At 48.4% G+C, this 26,948-nt stretch overlaps 1 protein-coding gene across 1 annotated transcript; it reads left to right on the top strand.

Annotated features, from left to right (window-relative positions):
- Window positions 1-2,897: 2,897 nt before the first annotated feature.
- On the top strand, window positions 2,898-22,226 carry Chaf1b (chromatin assembly factor 1 subunit B). Its single transcript, XM_090333718.1, has 14 exons — window positions 2,898-2,977; window positions 3,770-3,927; window positions 5,119-5,251; window positions 6,351-6,468; window positions 7,303-7,406; window positions 10,498-10,594; window positions 12,288-12,372; window positions 13,498-13,591; window positions 15,066-15,135; window positions 15,223-15,314; window positions 16,958-17,117; window positions 17,955-18,386; window positions 20,317-20,411; window positions 20,905-22,226. The coding sequence occupies exons 2-14, from the start codon at window positions 3,802-3,804 to the stop codon at window positions 20,994-20,996; spliced, it is 1,698 nt and encodes a 565-aa protein (XP_090189844.1). The 5' UTR covers window positions 2,898-2,977; window positions 3,770-3,801; the 3' UTR covers window positions 20,997-22,226.
- The last annotated feature ends 4,722 nt before the right edge of the window (window positions 22,227-26,948 follow it).

A 26,948-nucleotide genomic window follows, 5' to 3' on the forward strand; every position in this document is an offset into this window, starting at 1 on the left:
CCAGGTTCGATTCCTCGGTACCACATACATAGAAAAAAGCCAGAAGTGGTGCTGAGGCTCAAGTGGTAGAGCTCTAGCCTTGAGAAAGTCCAAGGACAGTGCTCAGGCCCTGAGCTCAAGCCCAGGACTGGCAAAAAAAAAAAAACTTATGGTTAATTATTAGGAAAACAGCCATATCAAATACATTTTGTAAACATAGAAGCTAACCAGTAAAAGTAAATTTATGACCAGTTTACATATTCAAACAATTTTTGTGATTTAGACCAAGTTTCTCCATTTTCAGCTTTATTTGTATATATGATACTGGGGAATCAAACCCAGGGTTTCAGGTATGCTAGGCAGGCACTCTATCGCTAGGCCACCCCAGACCCAGCATGTTTTGTTTTCTTGATGACCGCCGTTCTAACTGGTGTGAAAGGGAATCTCAGTGTAGTTTTGATTTGCATTTCCTTTTTGGCTAGAACATTGAACATTTAATGTATTTATCAGTTTTATTTCTTTGGGAAACTTTCATTTACTCATTTACTAACTGATTTTTTCTTATTTTTTAAGCTTTTTGTACATTATAAATATTAATCCTTCAACTATTGAATAGCTAGCAAGGATTTTCCTCTCATCTGGGTACCAGTGGCTCATGCTTATAACCCTAGCTACTCAGGAGGCTAAGATCTAAGGATTGTGATTCAAAATCCGCCGAGGCAAGCAAGTCCATGAGACTCTTATCTTCTACTACTGATAATAATAAAACTGGAAGTGAAGCTGTGATTCAAGTGGTAGAGCACTAGCTTTGAGCTGAAAAAGCTCAGGAACAGTGCCCAGGCTCTGAATTCAACCCCAGGACTGAAGAAAAAATTCATCTGTTGGCTGTTTTATACTAGTAATTATTCCTTTTGATGTATAGAAACTGTAGGTAGCTAAGGGATATATTTTGTTATCTTACACTTTTCTCTTTCTCTATTTGGAAAGACTTCCTGGATTTGACTACTATTTGATTCTGAATCTCATGTTATGTCAAATTCTGTCATGCCTCACACTTACAAACCTATTTGTGAGGCAGAGATCTATAAAATTCAAGGCTAGCCTGACCGAAAAGTGTGAATCCATCCTCACCTCACCTATCAGTGCATGGTGGGGCATGCCTTTCATCCCAGCTACAGAAAAACTGAGCTAGCATGAAGTAATAAGTTCTCTATCTGCAAAATAGCCAATGCAAAAGGTCTACAAGAGTGGTTCTTGCTATCTAACTAGCAAGCATGAAGCCACCCCCTTAATATAAACTTAATGTAACCAATATTCTAAGTATATTAATACTGACATCCTGTATACTCTACTTTATAGAAGCCATTGTATTAAAAGGCATAGATGGGGCTGGGAGTTTGGCCTAGTGGTAGAATGATTGCCTAGCATGCACATAAGCCCTTTGTTTGATTTTTTTGGTACCACATACACAGGAAAATCCAAAAACATACTGTGGCTCAAGTGGTAAAGCACTAGCCTTGAGAAATCTCGGGGTCAGTGCTCAGGCCCAGGACTGGCAAAAAAAAAAGGAATAGTTGTGTTTGGTGTAGATGTGTGTGTTTGTCTATGTTAGTGACAAGGTGCTGAGCAGGAGAGCCTTGGGTGAGGCAATGGGCTTTCTCCATGAGGTTGTGCTGGGGTAGCCTTCATTTGGCAGAGTCCCTTGGCCTTGTAGGCGTAAAGGCCTGCTTGGTAGTCACCATATGGAGGGTGTTGATTTGCCAAGGCCCATCTCAACCAAATTCCCAGATTAACCTGTTTTAATCAGAAGTCCAACTAATTTAGGAGAGTTGTGGTGCGTACCAGTCCTCAGGCCTGTGTAATCCCAGCTACTCGGAGATTGAGATCTGAGAATTATGGGTTTGAAACTAACCTTGGTAGAAAAGGCCCCTGAGAGTCTTATCTTCAATTAACCAGCCTAAAGCTGGAAGTGGGACCGTGGCTCTAGCTAGAGAGCACCAGACTTGAGTGAAAAAGTTAAGGGAGGGCAGTTTGGCCCTGAGTTCAAGCCTCAGGACCGCCCCTCCCACCAACACACACACACACACACACACACACACACCCCTACCCCTTCAATCCGATGTAACATTGTCATAACATTGTAGCATTGTCATCAGAACTCTAAGGGCACCTTGTATTTTTCACTTTTTTTTGGGGGGGGGGTGGTCATAGGGCTTGAACTTGGCCTGGGCGCTGTCCCAGAACTCTTTGCTCAAGGCTACTACCCTACCCCTAGGTCTGGGCGTTGTCCCTGAGCTTTTCAGCTCCAGGCCCTACCCTTGAGCCAAGCCCCACTTCCTGTTTTCTAGAGGTTCAGTGGAGATAGAGTCTCAGGTCCTTCTTCTGTGCCCGGGCTGGCTTTGAACCTTGATCCTCAGATCTCAGCCTCCTGAGTAGCTAGGATGACAGGCGTGAGCCACGATGCCTGGCCAGGTTGAACCCTCTTAGGAGTGACAGTCTTAAGTTACTGGCTCCACCAGTGAGCGACATTTGTGTTCTGCCTGTCCTATCTATGGAGGGCTCTTCTTTTCCTTTTAACCTGAGTCAGCGTCACTCAACTCTGGGTAGCCAGAGCCAGCACACACCATCTAGAGTATCAGAAGATCGCAGACACTCAGGTGGGTGCCTTTCTTCCATCAGCCTGGGTCAGGACTGAGTCTGCGCGGGTGGGAGGAAGACCGCCACCTACAGGCTGCGGCTGCGCCGGTCTCCACCTCGGCCCACTGCAAGACCAGGGAGCGCCCTAGCCGCGCCCACCGCGAGGCGGGCCCCGCCTCCGCCACGCCCACTTGTGGGTGGGGCCTGCGGCGCGCGGGAAGCGCCGTGCGACGGCGGGAGGCGGTGGTGCGGCGGACTCGGCGCCTCTTTTCTGGTTCTGCTTCTGGAGTTGGTGACCCCCCCCCCTGCATACACACCGACTCCCACGGTTCTGCCGAGGCCAGCCAGGCCCGGGCAAGAGGTACTCGCGGGGAGCGGGGTGCTGCTGGGGAGGGGATTCGTTCCGGAGTGGCAGGCGTGCGGTCGGCCATCCGGCCCGGAGCCCTGCGCGGCCTCCTCCTGATAGGCCTGCCGGGCTTTCCGAGCCCCTGTCCTCTCCCCGAGCAGGGGACTCCCCTGTTCCTTCCCCTCCCCCCCACTGTCCTCGGTCCCCTCCCCGAGGAGGGGCCACTGTCTCCTCCTTGAGGAGGGGGCCTCCCTTCCAGCCCACCCTCCCCACCAGGGTGCTTTTCCCGAGGAGGGGACTTCCCACCAGTGTCCTGCCCCTGTGTCTCGCAGATGTGGCTTCCTTACCCTGGAGACTCCTCCCGGGACTCCTTCCTCCTCTCCTGACCTCTGGGATCCCCCCCCTCACGAATCCCCTGGCTCCCCAGTGCGGTGGGCTCCTGTGACTCCTCCTCCCCTGATTCCCTCCAGGCAGAGCTTTCCTCCATTGTCAGATGCCCCCCCCCACCCCATGGTACACCCCTCCTTGGGCTCTGTGGCTGCTCCTCCACTGCCAGTCTGCCTGGTTGTTTTTTGTTTTGTTTTGTTTTCATTTTGCTTTTCTGGGTGTAGCAGAATCGTGAAGTTTAGGAAGGCAGGGATCAAGGAAGCATTTGAAGCCGACCCTTCCTGGGTCTTCCCCCTGCCCTTCGTCCCTTCTTAGTGGCTAGCAAGGATTTCTGGCTTGGGTAAAGCCAGCACTTTCTCAATAGACTTTCACTGCTACAGTGCCCTAGAATTCATTGTTAGTGTTTTTTGCTTGCTGCAGGAGAAACTTTTTGTGGGTCCAGACGTGGAAGGATGAAGGTCATCACGTGTGAAATAGCCTGGCACAACAAGGAGCCTGTGTACAGCCTGGACTTCCAGCACACCACAAACGGGAAGATCCACAGGCTAGCATCAGCTGGGGTGGACACTGCTGTCAGGGTAAATCCGGGCAGAGAACATAAGATTCAGAGAAGCCTTACTCAGAGCTGAAATTTTCATTCCTTTATTTATATAAAACTAATTAAGCTCACACTTGTAATCTTAACTACTCAGGAGACTGAGGATTGGGATTCAAAGCCAGGAAGGGGCTGTGAGACTCTTTATCTCCAATTAATCACCAAAAAAGCAGGAAGTAGAGCTGTTGCTCAACTAGTAGAGTACTGGTTTTGATCCAACAAATCAGATAGTATTTGGGCCTTGAGTTCAAGCTCCAGTAGCAGCACACACAAAAATTAAAGTAAATGAATAAATAGAACTAATGTCAACCAACCCCAATGCACTGCCATATAGCCTGGGAAATTCTCAGGGCTTGGAGTAACAGTGAAAGTCAAAAGAGTACTTTCATACTAACATTCCTTACCTTGGGGCCACAGGGTACCAGTCATTTTACAATGTGTTAGTGGGTCCCCATGGGGTGACTCCTTCTAGGCAGCACACATCACAGTTACTGCTGCATGATTTAGATAGCATTTAATGTCTCCACAGAGAGAATTAATTTTTTTCTTTTGTAAATAAGTATAGTATTGTTTTACACAAACAACATAGTAGGAGTTCATTGTATGTTTTTCTTGGTGCTTGAACTCAGGGACTCACACTTTCAATTGGCTTTTCTACTCAAGGCTTGTGTGCTACCACTTTGAACCACATCCTCACTAACAGCTTTTTGCTTATTAGAGAGAGCAGTTTTGCAGATTTGTCCACTGAGGCTGTGAACTGCAATCCTCCATCTCAGTCTCCTGAGTAGCTAGGCTTACAGGCCTGAACCACCAGTATCTGGCAACAGTGTGTTTTTGTGTTTTGTTTTGTTTTACCCACCTGGGGCTTGGACTCTGGGCCTGGGCAGCTATCCCTAAGATCTTCAGCTCAAGGATACTGCCCTAGACCTGGGCCTGGGCTTTGTTCCTGAGCTCTTCAGCTCCAGGATACTACCCTAGCCCTAGCCCTTGAGCCACAGGGCCAGTTCCACTTTTCTAGTGTTTAATTGGAAATAAGACTCTTAATGGTCTTTAGTGCCTAGGCTGGCTTTGAACCTTGATCCTTGGATCTCAGCTTCCTGAGTAGCTAGGATTACAGGTGTGAGCCACCACTTCCAGCCATTTTTCTAGTGATTTTTTTTTTTGCTGTCAACAGATCTGGAAGGTAGAAAAAGGACCAGATGGAAAAGCCATTGTGGAGTTTTTGTCCAATCTTGCTCGTCACACCAAAGCTGTTAATGTTGTGCGTTTTTCTCCAGCTGGGGGAATTTTAGCATCAGGAGGAGATGGTGAGTATTGTACTTCCAGATTCCCTTGAAAACCTGACACCTGTAAGTCTCGTGTCATGAACTGGATTACACACCTGTAATCCAAGCACTTGGTGGGGGGGGGGGGAGAAGAGGCTGCAGTAGAAGAGTTGAGTTCGAAGACAATATAGGCTATATAGCAAACCTTGTATATCCCTCCAGCCTCCACCCCTGCAAAAAAAATTGAGCTGGATTAGCGTTCTTCTTGTGACATCAGGATTTAGGTAGCTCAGCAAAATAACATTTGGAGATGAGTCAGAGTAAAGGAGTGGTGGGTGGAACCCTAAACCTCAGGATGGAGTTGAGAACAGCTCTTCCCCTGTTCCTGGGCAGTGGCTCTGGTTTGGATTAGAAGCTTTATATCAGCAATGTTCAGAGTCAGTTTCTTGTCTCTGTAATGAATTATCTTTGGGAGAATTTTAGGGCCTGGCCTTAGAATGAATGCTTGTTCCTATTTGCTTCTTGTGTTTAAATAAGGTAAAAACTGTGTAGAATAAACTTATACTTAGGAGATGGATCTCAGATACTAGAGTGCCTGTCTGGTGAGCATAAGGCCCAATATTCAAACACCAATACCACAAAAACAAAAAAGTAAGCCTTTATACCATACTTTAAAATAGTGTAGAAAACGGTATAAAGTAAAACAGATACCTCAGGTTTTGTTTAGAACAAAGGAAAAGACCTGATTGAGTTTGGTGCCACATGTCCAGAGTGTGGCATGTATACACCCGAGGTTGCACAGGACAGCTCAGGTTTTACAAAGTCCTTTGGTCTTGATGTCCCAGAAGCCTGAATTGATTGATTGATGGATTGATGGATTGATGGTCTTGGGGCTTGAACTCGGTGCCTGGGCCTGAGCTTTTTTGCTGGAACTCTACCACTTGAGCCATAGCTCCACTGGTAGCATTTTGATGGTTAGTAGGAGGTAAGAATCTCAATGACTTTCTTTCCTCTCTCTGCTGGCCTCAAACTATGATCCTCAAATCTCAGCCTTCTGAGTAGCTAGGATTATAGGATTATAGGTGTGGGCTACTTTCCTGAGTTGTCAGGCTGGCATGTGTTCAATTGACCCCTGGCATAGATGCTGTCATTCTGCTGTGGAAGGTGAACGACAACAAGGAGCCAGAACAGATTGCTTTTCAGGACGAGGACGAGGCTCAGCTGAATAAGGAGAACTGGACTGTTGTGAAAACCCTGAGGTATCCTGGGGTGGGGTTCTGGAGTGATTCTCTCTACAACAAGCATGCTTTCAGTGCCTTCTGTCTGTGTGACTGCTTTTATTTTTTATTTTTATTATTTCTTTATTGAGACTGTCACAGCCCAGGCTGGTATGGAACTCACTGTGTAATCCAGGATGTCCTCTGACTTGTCATTATATGGTGTGTCTGCCTCCAGTGCTGGGATTATAGACGTGTACCCCCACACTTGGTTTTGTTTTGAGGCAGGGTCTAGGTATGTATAGTTCACCCTGGCCTCGAATTCACAATCCTACCATCAGCCTGTAATTACAGAAGCCAGCCTAGACAGCATTGTGGCGGTTGAGATGAGTCTTCTGGGTTTGTCTGCCCAGGCTGGCTTTGAACCTCAGTCTTCAGATCACAACCTCTTGAGTAGCTAGGTTTACAGGCACAAACCACCAGCACTCCATTAAAATGAATCTGTTTTAAAGATACAAATATTCTTTTTTTTTTTTTTTTTTTTGCCAGTCCTGGGCTTGAGCTCAGGGCCTGAGCACTGTCCTTGGACTTTCTCAAGGCTAGAGCTCTACCACTTGAGCCTCAGCACCACTTCCGGCTTTTTTCTATATATGTGGTACCAAGGAATCGAACCCGGGTCTTCATGCATGCTAGGCAAGCACTTTAACCACTAGGCCAAACTCCCGGCCCAAAATACAAATATTCTTGAACATGTTTGTAGGTAGGGTTAGAGATTTCTAGAATTGCATCCTAGAGATTCTAGGATCTCCTGTGTTTGATCACTTCTGGGGGACCATAATGGCCTGCTAGTTTTTCCCTGTCATCCCTGGACTGCAGGGGCCACTTGGAGGACGTGTATGACATCTGCTGGGCAGCGGATGGGAATCTGATGGCCTCGGCCTCAGTGGACAACACAGCCATCATATGGGATGTCAGTAAAGGTAGGTGGGCCGATGTCACCATCTGGAGAAGGAATGGCCTGGCCTGCTTTACCTTCAAGAGCTGTGAGAAAGATTTATTCAGTGAACTGAAGTTAGCCAGCAAGAGACAGATTGGTCCAAAATGCCACGGACCCAACTTAATTTTTGGCATCCCAGTTAGAACCTAGGAAGCTTGTTGGTGGTGTTGAAAATTGCCTGGGAGAGGCAAAATCTAAATATATCCTCTGGGTACAGAGATAAGGAGCACGCACTGAGCTGAGGTCTTGAGAGGGTAGAAAAGTCCTGTATATGGGGCTGGGAAGGTTGGTCTTCATTCCAGGAGATCATGGGAAGCTGAGGACACCATGTTCTGCTCTGGTACTGGGGACAGGGACATGTGAGACGCTCGCTGCTGTAGAAATTGCAGCAGATGCCGAAGCACAAGTAGCTAATTCCTCATTGTTTTCCTTTCAAACTTCTTTTGGTGCAAACCTCTTCCAGTGCCTTGTCTAGTGTACAGGCTACGCATCGTTCCACAGTCCTGGAGCCCGGGACCTGGGGAAGCAGGCCTGGCCTTTGCCAGTGCCTCAGCACTGCATCAGTTAATCTCTGTGCTTAGTTCTTTCAGTTCAGCTGTCTTCTGCCTGCCTCATCTCCGGCATTTTTCCTTCTTCGTTCCTGCCTCCCTCCTTCCCTCCCTGTCTTCCTCCCTCCCTCCCTTTCTTCCTTCTTTCCTTTTTTCCTTTCTTCCTCTGCCTTCTTTTCTTCCTTCTTTATTATCTTTCTTTACTATTGTGGGTGTGTGTGTTTATGTGTATGTGTGTGTGTGTGCCCATACTGGTCTTGAACTTGGGGCCTCATAGTGTCTTGGCTTTTTTTTTCCCACCCAAGACTGGTGTTCTGCAACCTGAGCCACACCTCCACTCCCAGCTTTTTGTTGGTTAATTGGATATATGAATCATGATCCTCAGATCTTCTCCTCCTTCGTAGCTCGGTGTACAGGCATGAGCCCAGTGCCCAGTGGTCTTCCTCTTTCTAATGAACGTCCAGCATTCTTTTTCTTGGTAAAATGAAGGCAAGTGAGAGGCATTGTCATCCCAGCACTGTTGCTATGGGAACAGCAAGAGAGCCCCCAGTAGGAGTTACAGATTCAGAGTAGAAACTGGAATAAAGGAAGGAAGGAAGATCTGAGCAACTGAAGTTGAGGAGGTAAAGTGTAGGTCACGCACAATTGTGGACCCTGGAGAGAATTTTAGATTTTACCCTAAACATGACCAATTGCCACATGTCTGAATGCTTATGTTTCTAGAAGAATCCCTGGGTGGGGCACATGGCCGACGTAGTCTAGAGTAACAGGGAGGCAGGCCAAAGCCTGTTAGTGGAGGGGAAGGGATTCAGAGCCAATGAGCAAGGATTTGGTTGGATTTCGTGTGAAGGGAGGACTGATGGGAGCTATGTGGATGTTGGTGCCAGTGGCAGTGATTAGGGGTGCTGAGAAGAGGGGCATGTCTGGCAGAGGCTGAGGTCAAGGCTAATCCTGACCTCTGCCACAGCTTCCTTGTCCATGCCAGCCTCAGCCAATGTGTTCTCTCTCTGGAGTCTTTGCTCCTCCTCTCCACATTCTCAGAGCTTTATCTCCTCTGACCTCTCTGGCTTCTGTTCTGTCTGCCCAGATTACTTGTAGTACTCGCGTTGCTGCATGGTCCCTTTTATTGCATCTCATTCACCAAAACAAGCCCCGGCCTGGAATCCCTGTTAAAATGTTATTGGAGCCAGCACTGCTGGCTTGCACCTAACGGCTCAGAAGGCTGAGACTGAGAATCAAGGTTCAAAGTTAGCCCAGGTAGGAAAGTCTGTAAGACTTTATCTCCAATGAACCATCAGAAAACTGGAAGTGTTGCTGTGACTCAATGTTGCAGAGTGCAATTCTTGGGACAGTGTCCAGGCCTTGAGGTCAAGCCTCAAAACCAACAACAAAAAGCATCTATTGATTTTCTAGTTTGTGTTTGCTTGGTCTTTGTGCCAATAGGTCTTGAACTCAGGGCCTAAAGTTCTCACTCAGCTTTGTCGTCTGATGCTTCGCCTCTTGAGCTATACCTCCACGTCCAGCTTTTAGGTGCTTATTTGGAAATAAGTGTCTTCCATATTTGTCTGCCTGAGTTAGCTTGGAACCATGATTCTCAGGTCTTGGTCTCCTGATTATAGGTTAGCTAGGATTACAAGTGAGAGCCACTGGTACGCAGCCTGGGCTGCTGGCTTCACCTCTAAGTATCTGCCCCAGAGTTCTTTTGCCATCCCTTCTCTCCTCAGCTCTTCATAGTCGGTATCACCTTCTAAACCTGCACCCTGTGCATCTTTTCTGAACGCCAGTTTCTTCTTTAAAACATGGGTCACCTCCCAGCTCAGTGTTTCTCTCGGCCCACACAATGCTCGGGCCTTTTCCTACCTACCTAATCTCTGTCAAGCATGGTTCCCATGATCTTGCCTACTGGGCTACTTTACGCATTAGCCAGTCTCAGGCACTTACCATTGCACTGTTGTGCTCAGCACAGCTGTCATGGCATGGCTTTCGGCCTCCCTTCCATTCTCCTTTACCATTCCTTTATCCTCTTCCTTCATCCTGTGGAACATGGACACCTAAACTCAGGGTTTCCCTGATGCCCATGCTGTCCCCTCCTCCAAGACACATGGTTGCACTGGCCTGTAGTCGCATGGCTCCATCTTGATTCCAACCTTGGGGCCTGAACTCAGGGTCTAGACACCGTCATTGAGCTTTTTTGCTCAAGATTGACACTCTCCACTTGGGCCATATCTCCACTTCTGGCTTTTTGATAGTTAATTCGAGATAAGAATCTCATGGACTTTCCTGCCCAAGTTGGCCTTGAACCACAATCCTCAGCTCATGAGTAACTAGGATTACAAGCACGAGCACTGACACCCGGTTCTGTGAATTTCTTGAGGATATAGCATATGGATGGAGCTTCTATGGGATTGACACAGGACTTTGAACAGAGCCCCTCCCTTACTGAATGATGGGATAATACTTAAGCTGTAATATACAAAATTTGTGCCCAAGTGGGTTTTGATAATGCTTTGTGGATTTATTTTGTAGGACAAAAGCTTTCCATTTTTAATGAACATAAAAGTTACGTACAAGGAGTAACCTGGGACCCTTTGGGTCAGTACATCGCTACTCTGAGTTGTGACAGGTATGGCAGTATTTGGCACATTGTCTCTTGGTTACTTGAAATTTTTAAGATTTTATTAACATTGATGTTTGCATCATATTTCAAATGTCATGTTTTAACAAGTATTCAAGAAGGGATTCTCAAGCCAGTCCTGGGCTTGAGCTCAGGGCCTGAGCACTGTCCTTGGACTTTCTCAAGGCTAGAGCTCTACCACTTGAGCCTCAGCACCACTTCCAACTTTTTTCTATGTATGTGGTACCGAGGAATCGAACCCGGGTCTTCATGCATGCTAGGCAAGCACTTTAACCACTAGGCCAAACTCCCGGCCCTTACTTGAAATTTTTTGCAGAGCTCTTTTAAATCATAACTTTACCAAGATAAATTACAGCCTAGATTCAGTTCATTTGTTCTTGTTTCTTTTGTACTGTGTTGGCAGTAATCGTGTTTAACTGTTTTTCTGAACAAAGAGTTAAAAATTGGGGATCTTATGTATATTATTTAATGAATAGTCCTTTAAAAATTCATCTAACTATTGTTAATTAAAAATCGAATTTAGGGTTCGGGAGTAGCTGGAGTGGTTAAAAGAGTACCTTCTTCCCCTCCCCTGCTGCCCTGAATCCTACGATCCTAGGGCTTGAACTCAGGTCCTGGGTGCTGTCTGTGAGACTCTTTGTGCTCCCAGCTATCACTCTACCACTTAAGCTATAGCACCACTTCCAGCTATCAGTGCCAGGCTAAGAATGCCTTCCTAAGGACTGAACTCAATCCGGGTGTTACGGTGACTCACACCTGTAATCGTAGCTAATCAGGCCGAGATCAAGGATCATGGTTCAAAGCTGGCCTGGGTAGGAAAGTCAGTGAAACTCTTATCTCTTAACAACTAAAAAGCCAGAAATGGAGCTGGGGCTCAAAGTGGTAGTGCACTAAGGTTGAGCACAAAAGCTTAGGGACAGTGCCCAGGCCCTGAGTTCAAGCCCTAGGACAGGTGCAAATGAAAAAAAAAAAAATCAAACTCCATATAACCCTGGGCTGGTGGAATGACTCAAAGTGTGAGGCACTGAGTTCAAATCCATTACCACCACAAGAAATAAGCAACAGGTGAAGGTAGTGTTTATCTTGTGCAGACCCCTCAGCTGTAGTGTGAACGCCCTTCGTTTTCTGACCTTCAGGAGATCTGGAGTACCGAGAAGTGATTAGTGGGAATAATGTTTAGCAACCAGATTTGGCTGGGATGTTAAGGCTCACGTGGTAAAGCCCTAGTCTAGCAAGCTCATTTTAATCTCTAGAACTGCAAGAGGAAACAAACAGAAAGTAACAAGAGAAGCCAAATTTGCTGGCTGTTTTCCTTGGTCTAAGAAGCAAGACCTTTACACACAAAACAAACTTCAACAGACTATATTATTTGTCACAGGGCCAGATGTCCTAGACCTGAAAAGTCACACCAGGCCTCAGGTACCTCTTACTTGAAAAAAAAAGCACTGAATGCAAACAAGATTCCCACACCCTTCTACCACAGTGACCTTTACTCTGTTAGTACCTGCTTTAACTGGAATGTTTCCTTAGCTCTGTGGCCTAGTCTTGGTTAGTAAGGTGACTAGTGGAGCTCCTACAAGCTGAGAATGGTTTGGGCGGTCCCAGACGGGTGCAGATTGCTTCTGTGTGAAGCATCATTCACTTACCTGAGGCAGAAACTCAGACTTGTGTGCTCTCACAGGGTATTGCGAGTGTACAACACGCAGAAGAAACGTGTGGCTTTTAATGTGTCGAAGATGCTGTCTGGAATAGGGGCTGAGGGAGAGGTACCGTCACTTTGACATTCTTCTTCAATAGAACTTTATTTTACTTATTGATCGGAAATTGAACTTAGAGCTGTGGGCTTTACTTCTGGGATGAGAAGGCTCCGTTAACGGGAGGGCTGAGCCATACTGTATGAAAGTGGGGCCATCCTGGGAACAGGGCAGAGATTTATCTGTGTGTGTGTGTACCAGAACTGGGATTTGAACTCCAAGCCTCACAGTCTTGCTCAGCATTTTTACTTGAAACTGCCATTCTACCACTGGAGCCTCACCTGTGGTCCAGCTTTTTGCTTGTTAATTGGAGATCATCTTTCAGACTGTTCTACCCAGTCTGACCATGCCTGTCAGATCCCAGTTTCCTCAATGGCTAGGATTACAGATGTGACCCACTGACCACTTGCAGTGGAGAGCTTTTATCCTGAGGGGCCACCTGAAAAGCATGGTTGCTTAGTGTGTGATTCACGTGGCCAGAGATCAACGGGGCCCCCACAATTCTGAGATGTAGCAAGGGTCAAGCATTGATGGACTCGAAGAAAGCAGAGGGGACGACACCAGCATGACAGGTAGGGGAGAGCAAAGACCATCCGTTAGGCTGGTGTTGAGCAAGAGGAAGGATCTAGAAGACTGTGAAGGTGCACACATGGAGGTGAAAGGAGTAAGTCACCTACCGGGGCAGCGAAGGGACTTGTGCGTAGGCTCCAGGGCAAGGCTGAGCCAGCGGGCTCTGAGGGCGCATTGTCTGTAGTGCCTGTCGAGAGCCTGAGAAGCCTGTGTCGACCCAGTGTCAGTAAATGGTGACACAGCTGTCCCACACAGCAAGTGAAAGACAGAGGTCACCTGATCTTCCTGTGTCTCCCAGTCCCCTCCCAAGACTGAGCACTGTGGACTACGCGTTCTCACAAAGTTGATTGAAAAACTAATTTTGCGGCCACCCAGATGTGCACATATGTGTAGCCTTCCTTAGCGAATGTGAGAGATCGGTTCCCGTGAATGATTACTTGGCAGGCTTACGTGATTATTTGGTTGTAATGTGCTTCAGTTTCGTGTATTACTAAGTCAGCAATCAGTAGTGTGCCTTTATCATGAGTGTGAGGATTTGGCATGACTTCTAAACTTCCTGTGTCACAGGCAAGAAGTTACCGGATGTTTCATGATGACAGCATGAAATCCTTCTTTCGTAGACTCAGTTTCACCCCTGATGGATCTTTGCTCCTCACACCAGGTGTGTTTGACAGGTTTGACTTCAGGTGGATGGCAGAGCCAGGACGGCTGGGTCCCACGGGGTGATGCTGCCGTTCAGCTCAGTGAAGTCCCATCAGAGCAGCGATTGCCAACCTGTCCACGCAGTGGACTGACTGTCCAGGCTACGACTGCCCGTGTCCTCTGTGGTGATTTAAGTCCATCTGGGGAGGCTGTTGAATCTTTTGGAATTGTCTGAAGATTCACTAAGGACTCTAATGATCTGTCAGTTTTGACAGAGTTTCTTTTACATAGATTGCAATTTAAAATTTTTACTGTTTAAGTGGGACACCGGTGGCTCACGCCTATAATCTTAGCTACTTTGGAGGCAAAGAACTAGAGGATCAAGGTTCAAAGTCAGCCCAGCAGAAAAGTACTTAAGACTCCTAACCAACAAAATACTACAACCGGAGGCATGGCTCAAATGGTAGAGTGCCGACTGAGCCAAACAAGTGAGACCTCCTAGTTCAAACCCTGGTACCAGCAAAATATACATAAATTCCAGATGCCTTCAGTACTTAAATATAAATATAAAAACAATACTTATGCAAGAAAATCTCAAGAACTATTTTAGGAATGAGGAAGACCTAAGAAGGAAACTTAGACATTATTAAAAAGTGTGAGACCTGTTTGTGTTTGAAGTAGAACTTTCATTTGGAGAGGGAGAGAGAGAGAGCGAGACAGACACAGAGAGAGAGACAGAGAAAGAGAGACAGAGACAGACAGTCAGGACACGGACTGGGGGGTGGTGGTGCTTGTCTTGCAAGAGTGAAGCTCTGAGTTCAAGTCTCAGTACCGCCCCCCCCCAGAAAAAAAAAGGTGGGGTGGAGAAAAGAGAAGTATTGGCAAGAACAACCCCAGTGAGGAAAACACTGAAGGAAGAGTTGTTCTCTAGAGCTGGAGGAGGCTGAGCTGGCAGCCCAGGTCAATGTGCTGCGGGCCAGCCTGCTGGCACCCTCAGGGCAGGCCAGAGACTCGGCCCTTCTGTGATAGCCAGTGTCTGAATGCAGGCCACAGGCGGTCACAGTGTGTCACCAGCCCATTTGTCAAGGAAGGTGTTTGTTAGCAAGGCTTTGCAGCATCATGGCCTTCCTGCCCCAGCGTCCCCGGGGGCTTCGAGCCCTCAGCTGGAGTTGACGGGCAGGTAGGTATGGAACGAGAGTGACAACTCACAAGAGAACACGTGGGTGTGTTCTCAGAATCTAAAACTGGAAATCAAGGCTAGGACTGGAGTGGGGAAATGGGAGAGAATGAAGGAAGGGGTGGTCATTCAAGAAATATTGTACTCATAACCTGACGTAGGGCATCGTAACCCCTTTGTACAACTACGTCGTCATCGTCATCGAGTCAAAACTACTGTCCAGAGAATGCTACCTGAGGGGATGCTACTTGAGCTTTGGCTGGGAAGTGGTTTAGTATAACGCCAGTTGTCTCCTCCTCTTTTCCTTGTCCCTTAGCTGGATGTGTGGAATCGGGCGAGAATGTAATGAACACAACTTACGTTTTCTCCAGGAAAAACCTGAAGAGGTATGCAATTGGAAACATTAGAACTGCGACAGGCCTTTGTGCCTTTGTGGAGTAGTGGCTGACATCTAACCTGTGGTCATCTTGCAGGCCTGTGGCTCATCTTCCCTGCCCCGGAAAAGCCACGCTGGCTGTTCGCTGCTGCCCAGTCTACTTTGAGTTAAGGCCTGCTGTGGAAGCAGGTACCATCCAAGTGCAGTACTGCCACTCTCTTCTGTTCTCGGCCTGGGTCAGGGTGGCGGGGGTCGGGGTTGGTGAGGGGCGGGGCGGGGGAGAACTGGATTATCCTCTGGGAAAAGGTCAGTATGCAGGTTTGGTTTGTCCTGTTGATGGGAAGCCATATGACATGCTGTGTTTATTTATTTTGAACTCTTTGGTAGCACTGGGAATTGAACTTGGGCCTTTTGCTTGCTAGGCAGGGCTTTACCACTTGGGCCATGCGCCCAGCCCTTTTTGCTTTCATTATTTTTCAAATAAGGTCTTGATATTTGTCTGGGCCAGCCTACATTGCCATTCTCCTCTTTATGTTCCCACATGGCCAGAATAAGCATGCACCACCATACTCAGCTTTTATTGGTTGAGATGAGGTTCCATGGGCTTTACTCTCCCAGGTTAGCCTTGAATCTTGATCCTTCTGTTCTTTGCCTCTTGTCAAGCTAGGATTACTGATGTAAACCACTGCGTCCAGCTCTATGTGATATTATTCTGATACTTTATTTATTTTGCCAGTCCTGGCGCTTGAACTCAGGGCCTGGCCACTGTCGTTGGGCTTTCTCAAGGCTAGAGCTCTACCACTTGAGCCACAGCACCACTTCTGGCTTTTTCTATGTATGTGGTACCAAGGAATCGAACCCAGGGCTTTTTGTATGCTAGGCAAGCATTCTACCACTAGGCCACACTCCCAGTCCTTCATACGTTTTTAATTGTATGATGTCCATATCAGGGTGTATGCATCTCAAAACAGTTGGCAATTTCTGTTGGGCAATCATTGAACGATCCCCGGCTAGACTTTCTGAAACAGGCAGGACATCGTTATCTGCGGTTGTTCTCCTGTGCAAGGACATAGCAGAGCTCATTTCGCTTGTAACTAGTGTCTGTGGCCAGCAACTCCCCAGCCCTCCCTCCACTCCCCTGCTTCAGCCTCCAGGGACCCTGTCCCCTCTGGCCAGAAAGCACACCTGTTCTGGCCTGGTGGAGCCTCAGGACGGGTTCCTGTGGTGAGTCCGGCCAGCCTCCGGTAGTGTCTTCCGAGGCCAGCCCTGGCCCGAGCTCAGCTGATGCCAGGAGTGGACCTTGGCCTTCCCCAATTCTGCCTTCTCGACGAAGACCCTGCAGGCCCTGCCTGGGTTCTCTGCCCGCACATGTCAGGCCATGGAGGCCACGGTGGGCCTGACCCTCTCTTGGGGACCCTGAGCCTTATTGCTGTGGTCAGTCCTTGGTATTTTAGTGTTTCTCAGTTGGGAAATAAAGCCAGTCCTTGTGTACCCTATCGCTTGAACCAGCTGTTTTTAGCCTTTTGATCCTTAATGTAAATAAGTACATTTACTTATAAATGTAAGACTAGGTAGAGAATTGAAGACACTAGATGAAGTGTTTCTTTAAAGTGCTTCAGCATGGGAGGGCTTCCCCTTCGCCTCACTTCCTGACTTTCGGATCTCAGTGCCTGTGAGTCTAGGAGCCCAATTCTTTTGTAATTGTTACAGAAAACTGAATTTTAGTAAAGCGATGTCTCGCACGGCCCACCCCGGGAGAGAGCTTTGGGGAGATTGGTTCTTCCCTCTGGGAAGCTGGGCTTAGTGTGTTTCCCTTGCCTGCCGTCCTGCAGAGGAAGCTCAAGCGCCCAGCACGCAGCTGCTGAGGTTGCCCTACCGCGTGGTGTTCGCCGTGGCGTCCGAAGACTCCGTGCTGCTGTACGACACCCAGCAGCCATTCCCCTTCGGCTACGTGTCCAACATCCACTACCACACGCTGAGTGACATCTCCTGGTGAGTGCGCGCCTGCGCAGGGGCCACGAGGAGCTCCCGCGGAAGGGGAAGCCCTGGCCAGCCCACCTCGTGCTCGCCTCCTCCCTTCAGGAGGGTCTTCTGTGCCCAGGCTTCCCCACATCCAAGGGTCCCTGCTTGTTTTTAGATACATTCAGTCCTCTGGAGGAAGCCATCACCTGACAGCGCCCAAAGACCCCAGAACCAGGACTGTCCCTGGAATGCCACTTGACACTCTGCCCTTCCCCTGCCACCTTTGGTCCTTGCTCACCCTCTGCCTTCTGCCTGGTCCATGCTCACTCTGGTTGAGGCCTAACTCCCTGCCGTCTATTCGTTTTTTCTTTTCTCTTTTGTTTTGTTTGGCCTGTACCAGGGTTTGATCTCAGGGGCTTGTACTTGTTTAGTTTGCTTGCTCAACTGGTGCTCTCCCATTTAGCCACACCTTTAGCCTGGCTTTTTGCTGGCTGTTTTAGAGATAGAGTCTTGAAGACTGTTCTTCCCATGCTGCTGTTCTCTGGGTCTTGGTCTTCTGGAGGAGTAGCAAGGAACGAGTGTGAGCTACTGGCACCTACCTTCCAGTTTGTTCTATGTAACTTCTTCCCTTTTAATTGCCTTTCCATCTTGGGAAAAAGAAAGGTCAGTGCACATAGCTTGCATTGGAAGTGGGAAGTCAGGACAGGATGCTTGCCTAGGATGTTTGTATAAATCACCATTGCCTGGTTGTGCTCACGCTGGGCTTTTGCTTAACTTCCTCTTCTTAACCAATCAGGAAAAGATTAAGCACAGTCCATAGATTTTTAGTAATGTCCCTTTTTTTACCCCTTTGCTTTGGGAACACAGGTCCAGCGATGGAACCTTCCTGGCCATTTCTTCTACCGATGGTTACTGCTCGTTTGTGACATTCGAGAAAGATGAACTTGGCATACCATTGAAAGAGAAGCCAGTGTTGACTGCGAGAACGCCTGATACAGCAAAGAAAACCAAGAGTCAGCTGCAGCAGGGAGTTTCCCCAGGGGCCAGACCAGCCGAGGGAGGTGTGGCCAGCAGAGCTCAAGACTCCAGCAGCCCTGGGCCATCACCCCCTCCAGCCACACCGGCTCCAGCCCCAGCAGCCCCCAAGGACATGCCATCAGTCACCCCTGCTGTCAAAAGCCCCCCGCCAGGGCCTTCAGAGGAGAAGATCCTGCAGCCCAGCAGTCAAAACCCCAGACCCCCCCCATCACGGAGGGTCACACTGAACACCTTACAGGCCTGGAGCAAGACTCCCCCGAGGTAAGAGCACTGGGCCAAGGCACCATTGCAGAATGATCACGGGCAGTCCACCACAGTGATGCTTACACAGAACGAAGGCTCGCTCCCTCTGACTGCGAGTTCTCTGCAGCCCCCCGTCCCACCCTCGGGGACAGAGCACATGCTGTTCTGCATGGTCACGCCCTGGCACATCCTGTGACATCCCGAGGCACAGTCGTCACACGAGTTCAGTTCCAAGCTTAGGGCGGTGCATTGAGTGCACGCTGAGGCCTGTGTCCTGTGAGGCCTGTGCCTGACCTCCCTTAGAAAACCCATTCCTGCCACTCCTTGTGGCTCTTGACTTGATTAGTGAACTTGAACCCGGCCAGGGCACTGTCCCTTAGCTTTTTTTGCTCAAAGCTACCACTCTTCTCACTTGAGCCACACCTGCGCTTCAGCTTTTTGATGGCTAATTGGAGATAAGAGTCTTGTGGAGTCATCCGCTTTGAATCAGTCCTCACATCTCAGCCTCCTGAGTAGCTAGGATTATAGGTGTGAGCCACTGCCTGGCCTAGAGTCTTGGAAGACCCATTGAACAGTGCCTTCGCTGCTTGCTGCTCTGCTCGTGGTCTTTGTGCTCTTCAGCCCTCCCTCTCTTCAGCCCTCCCTCCGAGCAGACATTTGATAACAGGTGTTTGATAGCCCCCCTCCCCCCACCTCCTCCTAGATTAGGAGGCCTGCAGGACAGGAAATGTCCTTGTTTCTTTCCTGGCTCACTTGCCCAGGGCAGCAGGCACTTTCCAACATGCAGATCAAGGGAGCACTGTGATCTGCATCCTGTTGTCGTGACCTTATACCCCAGGCCATCAGTATATGAGGATGAAAGCCTGATTTGGGCTCTTGAGAGATTTCAGGCTGTGGTCACTCAGCCCTACTGCCGTGGCCTGTGGCAGCAGTGTCTATGGTGGCAGGAGTCAGTGGCAGAGCAAAGTGCTCCAGCATGGAGTCTGGGAAGCAGAGACAGGAAGGGGCGGGACACTGTGTCCCCTTACAGGCCAGGCCCCACCAATCTGACTTCCTTTCGTTAGGTCTGCCCCTTTGGGGGGCTATTTATCTAAACTATAACAAGTGCCTTTTTAAAATTCAGTTTTATTTTGCTCTTCATCTGCATGTCAGATGTCCAGGTTTCAGTGTGATCATGAACACATTGAGCTCCCATCACCAAATGCACCATTCAGTGCAGCATACAGGGTGTGTCTTCTCTGGCCCGAACTCTACCTCCACAACCACCATTTCACTTCACCTTTGAAGGTTTAATTCCTGCAGAGTAGCTGAGTATTGTTTAAGCTTTTTATTTTTTAGATAGACGTATTCTGTGAAATGTCTTTGGTAATGAGTTACTTTTAATGTCTTGGTTTTTTTTGTTGTTTTTTTGCCAGTCCTGGGCTTGAGCTCAGGGCCTGAGCACTGTTCTTGGGCTTTCTCAAGGCTAGAACTCTACGTCTTGAGCTACAGCACCACTTCTAGCATTTGTCTATGTATGTGGTACTGAGGAATCAAACCCGGGTCTTTGTGCATGCTAGGCAAGCACTTTACCACCAGGCCAGTCTCCCAGCCCTAGTGTCTTGATTACTAAAAATCATTTACTAACTTCCTTGTAGTTATCATTTTTAAACTGTTAAATGCAAACTTTAGATTTAAAAACAAGAGTTATCTGTTTTGGTACTTACTTTCCAAAGGCAGACACTATGTCTGCTCATGAACAGAATTCAGCCAGTGCAGCTTGCAGGTGACCTGGGGACAAGGTCAGCTGAGTATTGTCAATGTGACCATCAGACTTAGTATGGGAATGCAGTCCCTATTTACTATACCTGGGACCTCGGTAATTTTATTCCTGGCCTGAAACTTAGTACCGTGCGTACACAGTTCCTTTGTTACTAAGGAATTTTTACCTTTTACTCTTTCAATCAAGGAGAATAAACTTAACACCCATAAAGACAGATACTCCACCAAACTCTCTATCAAGCGGCCCAGTGTCTACCACTTCCGCAGAAGAAATGGAATCAGGTAAGTCATGTGCTTACTGGTTTCATATTTTCACAGATAAGACTATCTTCTCTTTGGTTCATTTGAAAATTTCATCATGTGGTTTTAAGTCAGCTCGGAGGAAGCACAGATGCATGCTGGGAACTGTTAGATTTTCTGGCTGTGTCTCCGAGGGAATAAAATCATACCCACGAACTCAATAGTGGCTTCACAGTGGGTTTCTTCACCTGCTGGCTGCTAATGCTTTGGGGTCTTTGATCTGAAGAGCTCCCCTGTGTGTTCAACAACCAGTGCCACTCCTTTCCTAATGACAGTCTCTGGTGTGGCTGTCCCAGGACAGCCAGCGTCACCTGATGAAGAGTCAGTGGTGCAGATCCCTTTTCCTCTAGTTTAGGATCTTGCCAGGCTCTTCACTTTCAAATTTTGGTTCTGCACGTTGTAAACATCAGCTCAATGTACCTCGACAGAGAGAAATCTTCCTTTCTTGCTGACCCTATGGCTGTTAATATTTCAGAGATGCCTGAAGACCCTCAGGGTAGTTCTCCAGAACTGAAACGGCCCAGATTTGAGGAAGACAAGGGAGACACCCAAAGCCCAGACTCTTGATGTGACCTGGATTCCGTCTGAGGCCTGGCAGGCCTGACACACTGTGTGCACAGGGAAGGAGCGGGGAAGCCAGAGACACAGCTATCAGCATCAGACTGGAACAGACGTCTACCCATAAATTGATTTGTGATAGCAAGAAACACATGCACTGGTTTTTCCCCAGAAGTATTCATGTTCTTGGACTCAGCCATTTATTCTCAACTAGAGAATGTGGCTAGCATAACAGACTAAATCCTCCCTCTGATGAGTTTGTGAAACCAGAGCAGTCCAGCATTATCTAGTGTGCAAATCAGTAATCCTCCTGGAAACACTGGTGGAAGCACAGAGACTTCCTGGAGGGATTGCCTGTAAAAGGACAACTAGGAAGTAAAGGGCAGCATTTTTACTGTTGGATTTTAAAGTGTTTAAAGTGATCATTAGACTTAGCTTCTGATTAGTTGATTAAATGTAGAAAGTTGTTTCTGTCCTGGTTTTCTCCAATGTGAGGTAGCAGTGCCATGCCAGGTAGCCACTGCCATGAAGGGAAGGAAGGAGAGCAGATGGGCAGGCTAGGGTGCAAGGCCTGGGATCTCAGTGCCAGCAGGAAGCCTCACTGGGGAAGACAATCATGTCTCAGCATTGTTGTGGGGTTTCTAAAGGGGAAAATTTGGGGTGTTGTTTTAGATACAGTAAATTAAATTTTAGGTGCTTCAAAGCAAAGAGAAAAACCACCCAAAAAGTTAGCCATTTATGTCTTTTTGCTTGCTTTCTTGGGGCTCCAGAAAGATCCTGCGTTCTTTTCTCTGAGGGGTGAGTATGAGTTGTGACTGAAGTTGCTAAGGCCCTGGAGCCCCTGCAGCACAGGAGGTGCTGGGTGCCTTGTGGTCAAGAGGCCTTAGTTGTCTGTGGCTCCTGGGCTGAGCCCAGGTTCTGTTCTTTCGAGGCGCTGGGTGGATGCTCATCCCCCTGATGTGTAAATAAAAGGAGCCATCCAGATAGGGACAGAAAGCCTGCAGCCTCCCTCCAGTCTGTGACCACTGAGGGCAAGAAGTGATACACCATGATAGAAAGATGATAATATTTAATTTAGTAATAATAACAAGGAATTGCTAAATAGAACTCATAATTATTAAATGTCACTTTATTGATGAATGCTGAAAATAACAGCTGCAAAGTAAAGTAGCTGACAATTTAGGCAATAAATGAGGCAAGATTCCTGTGATCTGTGGGTTCTACATTTAGTAGGCAACATTCAACCAAATAAAAGTTTATTTTGCTTTATGAGAAAAAAAGTTCTAATTTCAAAAGGACAAAGAAGGGTGAGAAATGGTGAGGAGGAGGAGGAGGAGAAGGATGCCTCCAAATTTAGCAGTGGCGACAAGAATCAGAAGCATCAGTTTGATGCTTGCCTCTCACTGGGGACAGGAAGGGAGTCATAGTGTCCAGGAGCTGACCACCTCCAGGGGTCAGGCCTGCCTGGTCTCCGTCTGTGCAGTCAGCAGTGAGTCACGGGGAGGGATCTTCTCCAGGGTTGTTTGTTTCTGTGGAAAGCTTCTTGGTCTTTGCTTCAATGCTGATTGACATTCCTTCACCGTGTTGCCAGACTGGAGGACAGAAGGCAGGTGCATCCACCTGCAGATCTGCTTCTGCAGCTGTAGTTCATAGCTCGTAACCCCTGTGCGCTGGTGGGGTCCCTGTTCTGGTGAGCAAACCTGCTTCCAAGCCATACCAGGATGTCATGGTGGTAGGTTTTACCAGGGGGTGGCAGGACACACCTACAGCCTGAGAATACGCTTGTGATGACTATGGAACTGCCTTTCCTCACTTGTCCCCCTTGATGTGACAAGGGTGACAGCCTAGAAGGTCCAGGCCTGTCCCCTCTTAGTCCAGAACCTGCTCCCTCATCTGGTTAATTGAAGAAGCCCTGTACGCCGGAGCCTCATCTGAAATGGGTGTTTCCCTCACGGTCTGCCGTCCTGGGTGGAACTTGGATGGGGTTTTGTTGGTATGTGTTTTGAACAATGTTTCCAGCGAGTCTTCTGTTGACTTTCAGTTCCTGCTCTTAGATGGCTGAGAAGGACCGAGCCTTGGAGAGTCTGCTGGGAAGAGGTCAGGTGCCATTAGGAAGACAGGCCTGCCTTTGCCAGGGTGTTTACAGAAGGGAAGCTGGCAGGCTCACATGAGGAGCCTCCATTATAGGCTGGGATGCGGGGTTGGGGGGGCGTGCATGCCAGGCAAGGATGGATGCCTGGGACCTCCTGTGAATAAGGATTCCCCATTCTCAGTCGGAGCCGCCCAGCAGGCAGGGCATGCTACAATGGGCAGGCTCCAGGTAGCCCTCATTTGCTGGGTTTTGTCCTTTGCAGCATTCTATTATATTTGTTGAAAGAACATCTACTTAAAGGTACCCCTGACCCTTGTAACAAAAATGGCCATTAGTCCATTTGAACACCCCTGGTTCTGAGCCCTTGGTTCTGGAGTTGTCAGGTGGGTGTAGAGATGACTTGGTCCATTCTGTTCCTGGACTTTTTGTTTGTCTTTGTTTCTGCCTCTGGTCCCCCTCCCTTAGGGAATGTGTGTGTGTGTGTGTGTGTGTGTGTGTGTGTGTGTGTGTGTGTGTGTGTGTGTGTGAGAGAGAGAGAGAGAGAGAGAGAGAAAGAGAGAGAGAGAGAGAGGGAGAGAGAGAGAGTGACTAGTTGACTGACCCACCTTGGGTATGGGCTTCGTTGATCTGTACTTTAATGTCTACACCTGAAGATTCCTTATAGCTTTAGAAACCTGGAACTTGTCTACTTTGGTAGGGGACAGACAGATCAGAGGAAAGAGGGCCATCCATGCTCAAGTGAAATGAGATCCTACTTCCCTTGTGGTTGAAGCATGTGCATGTTCTCAGCGGCCACTGGAGGTCACTGTGCCCACTGCAAATCTGCTAGGTAGTTGAGCTGGGCTGGCAGCTCTGTGGGAGCAGTCAGGGCTGGCCTTAGACCCACCTTATCCCCTGGCCTGCAGGTGGGGATGTAGGGAAACACTCTCCTTGTGTTCATTCATTTACTCATTCAAGAAATGTCTGTCACACATCCCCTGGTCCTGGAGAATAATCACAACCTAACATTCTCCGCCCTGTGGAACTTTCATATTAGTTGGTAGAGACTAGCAGCAAGTAACTTAATATATGGATTATATGAAAAGATGACGGTACTTTAAGAAAAATGGAGACATGAGCAGCCTAAAGAGAGCTGGAAAGTTGATTGTAACCCCAAAGAGGAGGGCCTGGCTGAGGACCCAGGAGGGAGGCAGAGGCAGCGGCCTAGTGGGGGCATGGTTTTTCCCCCATGAGGGACCCAGGGTATCTATGGGCCCTGGGAGTGTTTTTGGAACCCCTGAATTCAGGTACCCCTGAGGAACATATAAGAGGGCAGTCTGCAGCTTCCCACTTGTGTAGACACATCTGGGGTGGGTCCCCCTACCGCCTAGGCCCTCCCAGCCTGGGCTCTGGGGGTGACCTGTCACCTGCCACTTAGAGCAAGTGGTTTGAGTAGCAGAGGCGCCAACTTGATCATGGTAAGCCATCTTTGGTGTGCTATTGGAAGCTAGCTGAGCTAGCTGTACCTCTGACAGATTAAAGGAACAGCTGTGCACAATCCAGCTGTTAAACCGGCGAGCTGACTCAACAGTCTAGACTAAACAGTGATAGGTCTTGATCCCCACCTGATTTGGCCTCCCACACACTGAATGAAGCACCCCTACTCCATCCAAGTTCCTTCACCAGCAAAATGGAAAGATGTAGTACTCTGGAGTCCCTTAAGGATTAAAGTGTCTCCTGCTCCCCGTGGTACTGGGTTTAAAGTCAGGACCTCACGCTTGCATGCCAGACACTGGCACTTGAGCCACACACACACATGCAACCCAGAAGTGGCTTCCTTCCCCTGCGCAGCGACAGCTAACAATACTAAGAGTAAACTTGGAATGTGAAAGTTAGGTGTCAAGTGGCATGGCAGAGCCCCACTGCGGTCTTGTGTGGCTGTGATGAGCTGTGTGTCGGGGATCTGTAGATCAACAACACTCGCCAGCCATTACGCCTTCCTAGACCTCTGAAACCCACCCCTCTGCTGTGTGTGCCAGGTGCCTGTGCTGCTAGGTTTGGGGGGGGGCAACCCAAAGTGTTGGTCTGTAGTTCACATAGCTGCTTCTCACTGAACACCCCTCAGTCTCCTCACCAGCTCACTGCTCCTCACAGACATCAGCATGACTCGCTGAAGCAGAACAGGCATGGGGTCCATGCTTCCCTAAGCATCCTGTTGCTTCAGAGAACCGCCGCCCCCCGCCCCCCACTCTCTTGCTGTCTGTTTTGGTGCTGGTCTTGGGGGTTGAACTTAGAGCCAAGGCACTGGTCCTGAGCGTTTTTGCTCAAGGCTAGCACTCGAACGTTTGAACCGCAGCTCCAGTGCCAGCTTTTTGGTTAATTGGAGATGAGAGTCTCCTGGACATTGCTGCTGGGCTGGCTTTGATCCTCAGTTCTCAGCTTCAGGACTAGCCAAGATTACAGACAGGAGCCATTGGCACAGCACTTTTCTTGTCTCTTGTTGCTTCTAGTCTTGCTTGCCTTCATCCATTTCAGCCTCCCTCTTCCTAGGACCCTGTCTTCTTCTCAAAGAAGGACACTTGGCAGTTGCTTTAGGGTCCTCATTCAGAAGGATCTCATTTAAAAAAGCTTAGTAATACTTTCAAAGAATCGTGTGTGTGTGTATGTGTGTGTGTGTGTGTGTGTGTGTGTGTGTGTGTGTGTGTGTGTACGTACATGCATGCATGCACATGCATACATGCGCATTTACTGGTCCTGGGGTTTGAATTCAGCCTGGTCTCTGTCCCTGAGTTTTTTCACTCAAGGCTAGCACTCCTCCACTTGAGCCATAGCACCATTTTTGGCTTTTTGATGCTTACCTGAAGATGGGAGTTTCAGGGATTTCACTGACAGGCTTGGAATAGCGATCCTCGGATATGAGCCTCCTGAGTAGCCAGGCAGTCTCACTGACTCAAGATTCTGATTCTTCTTCTCAGTAAGGCCACCTTGTCATCTCAGGAGGGCTTGGGAGGACAGATTTAGCACAGCACACTGTACCATGAGAAGGATCTGGGTGGAAGGTGGTTTCACAGCTTGGTAAACTGTGGGACTGCAACAAGGCCCTGCCTGTCCCAGCTGCCCCTGGCTTGCTATTGTTTCCTAGGCCTTTGCTAGTGCTCGCTAAAAGAGGGCAAGATGGCACGTGAGCCCTAGAGGGATTGCTGAAACTCACCTCGTGTCATCCACATCAGCAACCTCACCACAGGTCCTGAAGGACAAGGAAATGGAGGCACACATGACCTGGGCAACTGCTTAGTTTCTTGAAATCACAGCTAGTAACTGGCTAGGTGCCAGCTGGCTCTGAAGTCTGTGCTTCCAACTACTTGCTACCCTGAATCCTCATCTTTATATGGAGAATGTGGTCACGAAACTGCAGCCAGACCCTCGCTACCAGGGTGAAAGAGGTCAAAGGAAGCCAGACTGAACTCCTAGCTCATCCATCGTCAAGGGCTGAGTTTCCTTTCACTGGCTGAAGAATGCAAAGACCCCCATCCGCAATCCAAGTAAGACAGGGCGTTGCGGCTAGATTGTCTGAGTTTGGCTTTGCAATGGGTCCCTCTAACCCTCTGGACACTGGAACCCAGCAGGTGAGAAACCCTGAGGTGAGGGAGGCTGGAAAGTCTGAAATGGGGGCCAAGTAGAAGAGATAGCAATCGTCTTACAGCCTGACCATGGCACTTGGCATATGCACAGGTGGTCCCAAGGGGCAAGGCTAGAGAACAGTGGCGGCCCAGGCAAAGCAAGATGGACCTATGGCTGATGTGAGGAGGTGATCTGTAACCTGAGATTCAACACTGGACGGGATGGATGTTTCCAAGCAAAAGAATTAGCCAGAAACCACAAGCCCTCTC

The sequence above is a fragment of the Megascapheus bottae genome, chromosome 1 (genome assembly GCF_031878675.1).
Source record: "Megascapheus bottae isolate mThoBot1 chromosome 1, mThoBot2.hap1, whole genome shotgun sequence".
Taxonomy (NCBI): Eukaryota; Metazoa; Chordata; class Mammalia; order Rodentia; family Geomyidae; genus Megascapheus; species Megascapheus bottae.